Raw genomic sequence first — 12334 nt, forward strand, 5'->3', positions numbered from 1 at the left:
CTGCGGACATGCTGTGACGGAGATTGAACCCAGGATAGCATACATGCAGGGCATGTGCTTTATGATTCAAACCACATGCCCAGAGCCTCCTCTCCATACACTGTGTCACTGTATAATAAGTTTAAATTAAAATGTCGATGAGATAAATTACTATAATTTTTTAAATGATGCCATGCATAGTGTCAGCCTATCTGATCAGTAAGTATAATCATTTTGCTTGGAAAAGTTTGTGTTTGGATTACATATTCAGACCTCTAAAATTCTCAAATATATACTATGTGTACTACAATCTTCCTTTAATAGTATTGCACGCATCTAAGCATTTTATTCTCCTGGGGGGAAAAACGATTAAGATAGAATACATACTGGAAACTTCAGCAAAATAATCAAATTGAAAATGTCTAGTACTTAATTTGGGGGAAACTGAGTTTTTTCCCCTATATCTAACTAGATGCTTAAATATGTGCAACTCATATTTTGTTAATGTATATGTTCAAATGATTTATAGAATCTGCTTTTGCAGATTATTGTTACAGTTTCCCATAAAGACATTGATAATAGTCCAACCAAATCCCAGAACAGGATTAGCTTCATGGTTTTCCTCCTGGAATGCATGAAATAGTATTACACTGAGGATGGATTAGATCATGTAGCTATGTGTTTAACTTTAGTATATCTCTGTCCAGAAAGAGACTAAAACCTTATGCTAGATTTTATATACATCATGCGAGACATGTGATAAATTGCAAAATTAGAAGATGTTTTAAAATTCCAAAACTTACTTCCTGGTTTCTTTAAGAACATTTTAAAACATCTTTGTAATTCTTTTCCTTTGAACGACTTTTAGTTGAGACTTATATAGACCTATGCGATGATTTTGATTAAAAGAATTAAATAAACTGGCAACTATCACTCATCAAACTTTACTTAAAAAAAAAAGTAATGGGTGTGAGCTATCTGGAACCAAACCCAACTGTGTGCGGGCTTATTCCTGGCTCTGTTATCAGAGATCATGTACTAGTTCTCGGGGACTAAATGAAGTGCCAAGAACCAAACTGGGGTCAGCCACCTAGAAGGCATCCTTGACTCATTATCCTTCCAGCCACATTGTTTTGGTTTTGGTTTTGGTGTAACAAAACGATTGAACTTTTGATCCGAGCAATGTCTTTCTGAATGTGAACTTAATATGAATTCATAATAAATATAACTTAAACAAATATAAAAATAGAAGACAATACTATACCTGCTTTACTGCTCTTGGCTACAAGTGGCAAAAAGTCTTTGGATGTGTAAAATCCCTGGTCCTGTGTCAAGCCTTCAAAGATGCTGTCTTTATTGGGTTCAGGTAAACCTAAGAAATAAAAGTTTATAAAATATTAGCAAGAGTAGGGACTACTAAATATTTTAATTAGCTGCAATCATTAAATAACAGAATCTATAAGCAAATCAATATTAAATAATATACATAACGGAGTAATGTATACAAAAGTACACATTCATGAACACATGCAGAAACACAGATATAAACACACAGTATTAGTGGGGGAATCTGACTATATTGCTTTTTCATGTCATAAATAAAAATCATTAAGATTATTTAATTGTTAAATATAGATAAATATCTATCTCAGAAGGTGGAGATCATGCACAGAAAAATAAAAACTTCAAAGTAAAAAAGATAAATATATATTAACTACAAATTGCAGAAACTTGAACATTTAAAAAACATTACAATAAATAAAAAGAAAATGATTAACCAGGAGAATATTTGAATGAATAAAATATTCTGACTGAATGAATAAGTTCTTCAATTTCAATAAGAAACATTTGATCCTTTAATAAAAACAAAATTTTAGGTTAATAAAAATTAGGTAATAAAAATTAGGTAATAAAAAACGTAAACAGCCTAGGGACGAGGTGTGGCACATGTGTGTGTTTGTGGGGGGGAGGGAGGGTTTAAATGTTTCTAGCATATGTGAATCCATGAGTTTGGTCCCAGCACTGAGGAGTCTTCACTCTAAGTGTCTCAAGGTATATCTTGGTAACCTCCAGGACACCGGAGTGTAGCCCCTATAAATGTACATATAAACAGCTTACAATCATCAAAAATATTTACTCCAGCAGTAATTTAAAAACTGAAAACAAAAACAAGAGAATATAAGCATGCCTTCATTAAAAGTAAAATGTCTAAGAAAATTGGGCATGTGGCAAGAGATCTGTCTTTGGTAATTTTATACAGTGGTGCTCAATTTCTAAAAAAAATAGTTTTGAATATATCCCAAGGAAACGGGTGAATAAAGTTAATGTAGAACAGTAGTTAATTCAAAAGGAGGAGAGTGGGGAAAGAAGGAGAAAAAGTCAACAGAATAGATGTGAAACAGAAGAAAGAACCTAAAACAAAACAGCAGAATTAAATTGAGCAAGTGAAACAAACAAATTTTAAAAACGTCTTATTTAGACAAATATACTGCTTAGTGAACTAGCAGAATATAAAACTATAAGATTCAAATTTAATTTCAAAAATTTTAAAAAAGTAAAGAACACATATTAATAAAGCCAATAATGCAGTTCCGGTGGTATTCAGATTGCAAATGTTCCCATTACCCACAACAAAACAAAAATATATATAGCCTAAGTTTATCAACTGTGAGATAAGAAAATAATTTGAAATTATATCCCTAAACCCATCAATTCATAATTAGAAAATAATTTCAAAATATTGAATGGAAAGTACATAGTAAATAGAAATACTTTTTCAAAGTACAAATGAAGCAAATCTTGTAACAATCACACTCCTAGGAAAGTTAAGAATGAATTCATTCCTATTCCATAATCAAAGGAGGAAATATAGAGTTTCGTTGTTTTTTTTAATGAAATAAATTCAAAACTTATTCCACAGAGGTAGGAGTTTATTTTATTATTTCATAGATAAAAGAAGGGCAGTGGGTGGCAGCTGCTGGTGGACAGGCAGTAATTAGCATGGCCCACTGATGACTGTCAGGTGAGATAAGGAAGGTACCATATATGATCTGGAAGCTGAAGGTACTCCCAGACCAAGTGTGTAACCAGCAGGAAACCACTGCTGTCCTTTTAAATCATATCCAATATTTATTTTTGTACCCAGCACTTACTCCATTCCCTCCCACCAAGGATTTGTCCTCTGCTCTCTGATTATTTTAAGGCCATACGAAAAGTTTCTTTTTAATTGAGGTAATGTTTACTGCACTATAGAGAGCTGCCCTGAGTGCCCGCCAACAACACATCATCATCTTTGCATCCCTCCCTGCACGCGTAAGATATAGTTTTCACACTCAGGAACACGGGCAGGGTTTGCAAGCCTTGCAAGTGTGGTACACACTCCCAGGAGATGTCAGAACCCTGGGGATAAAACTGTGGCCCCATGAGAGCATGCGCTAGCATGCTAGTGACCTCCCCGGGGAACTCAACAACCAGAGTGTCCATGACCAGCACACAAATAGTGTGAGCCTGCACAAGCAGGTATGAAAGCAACACAACTACAGTTTCAATTAAGTAGTACTAGTAACTAAATGGTATGTGCTGGGTACTGCTAACCATCAGGTAACAAAGGCAGCAAGGGGAAGGGTGGGGATTTAATATTTTAATAAAGACTACGTTTATGTTTTAGGGGTATACCTTCATGCCTCTTTAAAATGTTGGGGCTGGGGCAATGGTACATCAGGTAGGGCATTTGCCTTGCACGTGGCCGACCGGGTTTGATTCCCAGCATCCTATTTGGTCCCCCGAGCACCACCAGGAGTAATTCCTGAGTGCAGAGCCAGGATTAACCCCTGTGCATCGCTGGGTGTGACCCAAAAAGCAAAAAGAAAAAATAATAAATAAATAAATAAATGGTTGCGGAGCATCATGCCCCACAAGCCCCCACCATCAAAGAAACAATCTAGCCACCACAATCATGACAAAACTCTCCCCTCCCTAGCTAGTAGCCTCGGTCTTGTGGTCAGAGTGGAAGAGTTGGTTTTTGACTGTTTGTTTGTTTTGTCTGTCCCTCTGCTTTGCTCTTTATATCTCACATATCTGTGAGTTCATCCAGTATTTGAGACACTTTGATTTTACAACTATTTTCATTTGCTAAGAAAGCTAAACAATCGTTTGACTTGCCTCTGACTTTGCTAACAAGAAAATGGAAGAAAACTACCTCCTCATATTTTGAAATAAAAATATATTCTTAAGTTAGCTTTAACATGGAAACTATAATATGAGTGTGTGGCTATCAAAATTATTTTATTTCTATTGCATATTGTATTTTAGGTACTATGGTCACGACAGTATTAATATTAATGCACACAGGAACAGCACCTCTCCACCAGCAAAGTGCCTCAGACCCTCCACCACTGTCTTTGTGTCACTTCTAGGCCATCTCTTCCTCCGACCCTCCTCCATTCACTGCTAGGAAATCTTAGCTCTTCAACTAAGGCCAATGGTTGTCATCAATTGATGACATAAACAGCCTTGAAATAGGCTCAGATGAGTGAGATCACCCAGTATGTGTCTTGCCCCTCTGTACATTATTGTTTATTATTGTCTGTATATTATTGTCCAGGTGGTTAGTTATAATTATATAAAAATAAGTAAATACATACTGAAAAGTCTAACAAGTAACTAACAATTTGTTTTAGTGAGGAAACAATTTTACTGAAACTTATTTAAAAAGATGTGAGTGGAGAAAAGAGGAGAAACATTTAAGAGAGAACACAGGTAGAACGTAAAGAAAAAGAGGTGTGTTCAAGGAAGTTCAAGGGCTTGAAGAGAAAGATCAAGATAATTTTCTAAAAGATATTAAAATATTATAGATTAAGTTACACTGGGATTGATCCATATACATGTAAGCTGTGTTCTAATATTCAAATACAAAGTCATCCCCCATCCATATTACTATATTATAGAAATAGTATTTGTTCTTGAGTCCATAATTTTTATTTAGCAAAGAACACACACAAGAAAAAAAATATGATGTGCTAGTCAATTTCAGGTATGATAAGAAAACATCTTTTAGGCAGAGAGGATGCAAGCAGTGGATCTGAGTGTTTCTCAGGCAATAAAATGTAAAATCCTTCCTTTACTAACTCCTTATATGAGATGATTCCTTACATGCCATGGTTGAGGTCGAGACTTAAGTTTACATCTGTGACTATTTTCTACACACCTACTGATTACTTAAGTCAAAAATGTCTTATTCTATACCCCCATGCACACAGACAGAAAAAAAAAACATTTTTTTCTCTTTCTCACAGAAAGAAAACATTACTGAAATTTAAATTTTGTTTTCTCAATTGGAACAAGGCACTGAAAAATAAAATAGGGTTTGCTGTGCCTTTATCCCACGCTGCATCTGTCAATAAAATGAAATACACATTTATTGGGTCAGATTATTCCTATAAATGCTCAAAAGGCATCAGTTAAATGTTTTGATTTATAGATAATGATTTAAGAAAGTGAAAAATAGGGATGAGGAAATAGTTCAAAGGACTCGAGTAAATGCTTTGCAGGAAGGGGCCCCGAGTTCAATGAATGGCACCACAAGACACCCCTGAGCACTGTGGGATGCAGAGATCATATTTCTACAACACTGGGGTGGCCTTGGTAGTCACTAACATCACTGGACACAAACAGTACATTTCTGGAACTACTGAGCTTTGAGACCCTCTCCCCACACATAAAGAAAGGAAAAACTAAGTTACAAACAGGACAGAATCTTTTGTATTGGATTATCTGTGAGTCCTATGTATCCACAGCCCTGTACATGTACTCTTATAAAATCCTAAAATCCAAAGAATAGTCTTCTTGGGTGACAGATCATCTCTTGGTCTCATGTGCATGGGGCTTGAGCTCACCTCACAGTCTGGACCAGCCAGCCCCATCCTCTGCTAGCCACAAAGGCCCAGGGGATTTGAATACTCTGTCTTAGACAGACTCTATGTGTGTCTGTTCTGAATCACCAGCTCTGTAAGCTTACTTGAATTCTGCGGCAGTTTACATTTTCTTGGCTAAACTATAAAATAAGGTCTAATTCAGTACTAATCTGGTCTTGTTCTGAAGGCATTTTTAGTGTTGGTTAAAATCTACAGTCAGTTGACTAGAATAAAGATTATCTTTAAGTTTTTATCCACTCAGTCAAAATGTCTCAAGAACAAGACAAGTTTCCCTGAGGAAGAAGGAATTTTGCCTGATGACTTGTCCTACAGAGGCTGGATTTGCACCTACCACAATTGGTTTGGTGTTTCTGAAGAACACTAAAGTAATCATTTACTCTTCATTATCTTCTATAACTATGGTTCTAAAATATAGATAATAATTACACTTTTAGATACACAAAACTTAAGATCTATATAGATGCCCACATATATATGTTATATATATATGCATACATATTTATGTGTGTGCACTTAGATACAGATGAAAACAAACTATTGAGACCTGGAACAGGATGAATGCTCAATGATCATGAGCTATTGTTTGGAGAGTGAGATCTTCCCAAAAAGTGCTCATGGACCAAGGGACCACTCCCAGCTGTTCTTGGCCAACTGGGATATAAAGTTATAATGTTAGGGTCTAAGGTTAGATACTTTGGACTCTGTCATAATGAAGTCACACCTGGGCTATTTCAGAAGTACTTGAGAGTCTCCGGGGCCACATCAAAGGATACTGAGTGATGCTGCCTTATGGTGAAGGGGACCTAAACAGGCCCAAGAACACACAATACATGCATGCAAAATTGTTCTATATGCCTAGTACCAACAGTATTTATTAATATTAAAAAGTTTATTTATTCTGTAGCATATCAATTCTTTCAAATTTACTATCTTAACATCTTAAAGGCAAAAAAATAAAAAGCATCAAATAAAGCTTAAATCAAAGTATTAAACCTTAGTAAATTTAAAAAAAGTGCTAGAAAGAAAGAAAAATGAAGCAACCTTAAATGAAATATGAAAGATAATGAAACTTGTAAATATCCATCTATCAAAGGAAGATTTCCCTGAGAGTATGTGGCATATTAATAAATAAGGTATGTGTCTATACCAGGATGATTTCAAAATGACACTGAAATGACTTTTTAATTCACCTTTCAGTGGGAAGAAGGAGGTTTATGAATAAGGAGGATTTGACAAAGATCTGACAAACAAAACAGCTCAGTCTAGTAATGTATAGTGTCCTTTGCCTTTCAGAAGAGCAAATAGATTTTCTGTTTTTCTAGAATAGTGACTGAAGGTTTTTTGGGGTTCTGGAATGATTTACCTAAAGGAACACTTTTAATGTCTTCTTCAGATGAGGGAGGGGGTGTGTGGGATGGCATACCAGCTCCTAGGTCTTACCTCGTACTTTGTGTTCAGGAATCACTCCTGGTGGTGCTCAGGGGATCATATGATGTGCTAGAATTTAACAAAGACCAATCACATGCAAAACAAGCACCTTCACCCCTGTGCTATCTCGCAGCCTGAAAAATATATTCTTAAGAACTACTGAGGGGGGGCTGAAGTGATAGTACAGCGAGTAGGGCGTTTGCCTTGCATAAGACCGACCTGGGTTCGAATTCCAGCTCCCCATATGGTCCCCTGAGAACTGAGCACTATTTCCTAAGTGAAAAGTCAGGAATAACCCCTGTGCATCACCGGGTATGACCCAGAAAGAAAAAAAAAAGAACTATTGAGGGACTGGACAGATAGTACAAGTGTTTAGGTGCTTGCTTTGGATGGTTGACCCCAGTTCAATCACCTAAAACCACCAGGAGCAACTTCTGAGCATCAAGCTGGGCATATTCTCCAAGCACTGCCAAGGGTGACCTAAAGCACCCCAACCCCTTCAGCAAAAAAAAAAAAATTCTAATTCACTGGAAAAAATCAGTATCATTTTACTCAAAGCACAGAAAATGTCACTTAAAATGCACCGATTTTATCTACGACAGACCTGGATCTAAATGAAAGGCATATAAGTGGTTTGTATTAACCCAACTAATTCCCAAATAAAACCTATATAGGATGAAGTTAGTATTCATATAAAATGCCAGGAAAATGAGCCACACAGAGATGAACTTTGGAAGATCAAAGAACTAATTAGAAGTGCCAATTACTATCCTGGATAGTCTGGGTATAGTTCTGTGTTTCACCCTCAAAATGCTGTTTGTCTGTTTGTTTTTTTTCACATACAAGGTTGTAACAGAGACTTCTTTTAATGTGGCATTGCATAATGCAAGATACCTAATCAGCATGTATTAAGTTTCACAGGAAAGTCATAGGTACACAAATGTATGTATCTGCAGCCAGGTTCTAATCTAACAGAGAAAAAACCACTTACTTCCTAGGCTGCCTCTCTGCTTGGTGATTATTTTCTGTAGTATAATTCCTTTTTGAAATGTTTTCCTTCTTAAGTGCATTCCCCTTGGGTATCTGCTGGTTATTTTTCAATATTTGATATTCTTTGAAATATGTATATCTGCTTTTTCCCAAAGAACCTCCCTCTGGAACAACTGCAGAATAAATAAGGGCAGTGCATACAGTACTTTCTCTGTGCTCATATTAAGTTCTGCACAACTTCAATTAACATTAACAACATATTAGATATTCTGTTTCATGTTACCATCCAGTAAGAGATGAGGACTGACTTTTAAAGCCAGCCTTCATTGCGATGGTAGGATGTGCTCAAGAACTCTTGGGCTTTATCATATCTGCCTGTACTACTTCGCGGATCACTCATTCAGTGTTAATTGAATTTAACATGCATGTGTGTGATACTTCTCCTTCTTGGAGGCTTCCACTTGAATGACAGCTAAGCTTCCATGAGAAACATGGTGATTAGATAGATCTGTCACTGGAAACAAATCCCAGAGAAGTGGAGAAGACAACAAAGAACACTGAGAAACTGTCTTGGATTCTTTATCTGAAAAGTAGAATCATATGAAAATAGGAGGAGAGGAGCTGGGGCGGTAACTCTACGGGCTGGATGGCATTTGCTCGGGGTGCTTGAGATGTACCCTGCACACAGTCAGGTGTGGTCCTGAGCACTACCAGGTGTGAACCGCCCCCCCTCCCCCAAAACCAAAGTTAAATAAAATAACATGATCAGAGAAGTCACCATGGATTAAAAGCTGTGATTTCATTGTCCTTAAACCTGATATCATCCAAACAACCATCATCTAAATACTGTATAAAGTGAGAACCTACTGCTTTAAAGGAAAGCCTCTCGGGATCAGACAGCACACCAGGTAGGGTGTTTGCCTCGCATGAGGCCTACCCAAATTTGATCACTGGCATCCCTAGTAATCCCCCAGGTCCTACCAGGATTCGTTCCTCAGTACAGAACCAGGAGTAAACCCCGAGAACTGGAGGATATGACTTCAAGACAAAGGTAAACAAAACAAAACAAAACAAACAAACAAAAAGAAATCCGAGAGAGAGAGAGAAAGAGAGAGAGAGAGTGAGAGAGAGAGAGAGAGAATTTTACCCACTTAGCTATTTCTTTACATGAATAATTACTTTACCCATTACTGAACCTTCCATTACCTTCTCCATCTTTATTTCTCTCTTAGAACACTCCAACCTATGGCCCCCCTCCTTAGAAAACCTTTGAGATTTAAACCTAAACCTGCCCTCCCCAAAGTACAATGCTTTCTTGTTTCTGAATAAAGTCATTTTGGCTCACTGCTAACCTTGCTGTTCTGTTATTAAAGGTTAACTCTGGACAAAGACAGAAATGGGCATTGCTCTAGTACTCTGAACTCTCTCCACACATACATCAATTCTTGTTATTTCATACTAGTGCTCTCAGACTAAAGGTTTAGTTCACAAAGTCCAACTGATTATGTCACTACCCTAAAGTTTATAGTCCAAGAGGAGAAAACTGTAGTTGAAGACAAATGCCATCAATATTTTAACTTTTCTAAGTGCCTTTGTGTCTGATGTGCCTTTCTTTCTCAAGAGAAAGTATGATGTGTGATCTCTATCCTGATTTCCTAGTTTGGGGAAACTGCTAGATGAAAAATAACATAATCTTTTATTATACTGAAGATTAAAGGCAGATTAAACATGGATTCATTAAACAAACTCTAACTTAAGGACAGCGGGTAATACACCAGAGCTATTCACCTGTTCTTTGGAAAACAAAAGACTCCAAAAGATGCTTTTCTCAATAAAACTCCACATTGTTACCAATGCTTTAAAAAATAAGTTTTGTTAAATCTGTTTTAGAGTAAGTTAACATCAAATATAATTATATGTCAAAAGAGTATACCGAATAAGAGAAAAAGCTCTGAAGTCAAAATTTATACATGAGAATCTGCTTCTAGCTAGTATAACCTTGGGCAAGTAAATTATTCTTTTTTGGTTAGCAGAGCCTTGCAATAACTTTGTTAGGGAAATAAAATGAAAACATTGTAAGTTGAATGCTTTGAATAGACATAAAATAAATGTTTCCTTTTATTTGCATTCCTGACATAAAAATCTCTGCATTCACTAAAATCTTTGAAATTTGGATAGATGTTCATCTAATCTATAATGTACATAAATAATATTATTACAAAGTTAAGTGTAATAGTATAGGATAGATTGGTTAAAATGAAAGGCTATGGCCAGGCAAGTATATCTATTTAAGTTCATTCATTCTAGAATCCTAACTGAACTAAATCCACATTTCTTTTAAAGAACAAAGCAGTAAGTAAGATCAAGTCCTCCAATGTTTAATGTGTCATTCAAATTGAAGCAGCTGAAGTAAGTCTTGTCACAGAAAATAAGCATAGGCTTAGGACTTTGGAGAACTGGGTTTTAGCCACATCATTTTCCCTTTCTTGCTGTACATAGATAAAATTACTTAATACTATGGCTCTCAGATTCCTTGATTTTGAGATAGATGATAATGCAGTCTGATGTACAGGTTATTCTGAAAATAAGTAGAAAAGTGCACATAAGAGCACTCTGGAAAGACTAAAACAACATTCAAATGCAAGTTATTATAACTGTCAGACAAAAATATGAAAGCTGCAAAAATAAAGGCTTACATGATGAAAGATCTAAAGTAAACACTACCTCAACCAGGAACAATGCAATTAATCATAAGAAGCAAATTGAATGAATTATCTATAAGTTTGTATAAGTGTATGTCTGAAACAATAACCTATCTGTGGTTAGGTATGTTTATAAACATATTAGAAATAGGAAACTATCCCTATGTAAAGAAAAACAGCTGGGGTTACAATACGGAAGTAAAACATTTGTTTCCAGATTTCTAAGCAGTACACAACTCCGCAATAGATTATGAAGATTTTTATATGGCACTTAAAGATCACTTATATGACTCAAAGGATTTATATTTTATTTCTAAGGGACAACAGTGCAATATGGATTATCATTCTAGAATCTATATATTGATTAGATAGGGAAAAGATCAATGGTGTCTTATTGTGATGCTTTTCTCAATAAAACTTCACATCTTTTCCCCTTATGTTCCACCATAAATATGGTTAGTTCTCAGTGCTCAGACTGAATACAGGAAGAATGGAGTGGTTCAATATAACACATATGAAATTAGATCACCATGCATCACAATAGTATTCATTTCATTGATTTTTTAAATCCCCATTAAACATCTGTTCGTATAACTGCTGTCTAGTCTCTCAATGTGACTGCACACATTAATTGTGTGTCACACAATTGGTTAGAGCATAACAAGATGGAGACTTAAAAATGCAATGAATGAAGTCACTATCTCAAATTTTATTTTTCCCCCTACACAAAGTGTTTCTTTACTACAAAAATATATAACAATGATGTTCAGAACCAAGATAGATACCGAGCACTCAGTTTTGAGTGTTGATGGATTCCCAAGTGATGTTTTCATATTTAAATTAGAAAACAGAGAGATTTATAAAGCAGCAATGACAATAAAAGAATCAAAGAGTATCATTTCTACAAAGTTGTTGTAAATATATTTCAGGTTCTTTCTATATTTTTCCCAAAATATGCATTAATTCTGGCATTCCAAATTAGGTTGGTTTTTAGACTTACTACCAGGCTCCAGTTCAAATTATATACTGGCTTGAAATAATGTAAACATTATAAAAATATAAAAAGGCAATGCATTTATAGGTATAACACATTAGACATAACATATAAGAAATAAACTGAATCTAAGTAAACTTCTAGAGTGTTCTGTTACCTATAATTAAATAACCAGCAATCCTATATAAATGAACATATGGATTAACATTCACTTTTGCTCATATTTTTTATTCTCTTCATACATATGAAAAATATAGACTTAATTTTAATTAATAAAATAATGCCCCCAAATTCAAAGATGAACATGT

General features: G+C 35.5%; 1 protein-coding gene across 1 annotated transcript in view; it reads right to left on the reverse strand.

Annotated features, from left to right (window-relative positions):
* Positions 1-12334, reverse strand: part of DPYD (dihydropyrimidine dehydrogenase) — a 960132-nt gene that overhangs the window by 567314 nt on the left and 380484 nt on the right. The window contains exon 9 of the mRNA XM_056139087.1: positions 1244-1351. Coding sequence (XP_055995062.1) covers positions 1244-1351 — 108 coding nt within the window. The remainder of the gene's footprint in view (positions 1-1243; positions 1352-12334) is intronic.

This window comes from Sorex fumeus, unplaced genomic scaffold, assembly GCF_029834395.1.
Source record: "Sorex fumeus unplaced genomic scaffold, SorFum_2.1 ptg000131l, whole genome shotgun sequence".
In the NCBI taxonomy this organism is placed as follows: domain Eukaryota; kingdom Metazoa; phylum Chordata; class Mammalia; order Eulipotyphla; family Soricidae; genus Sorex; species Sorex fumeus.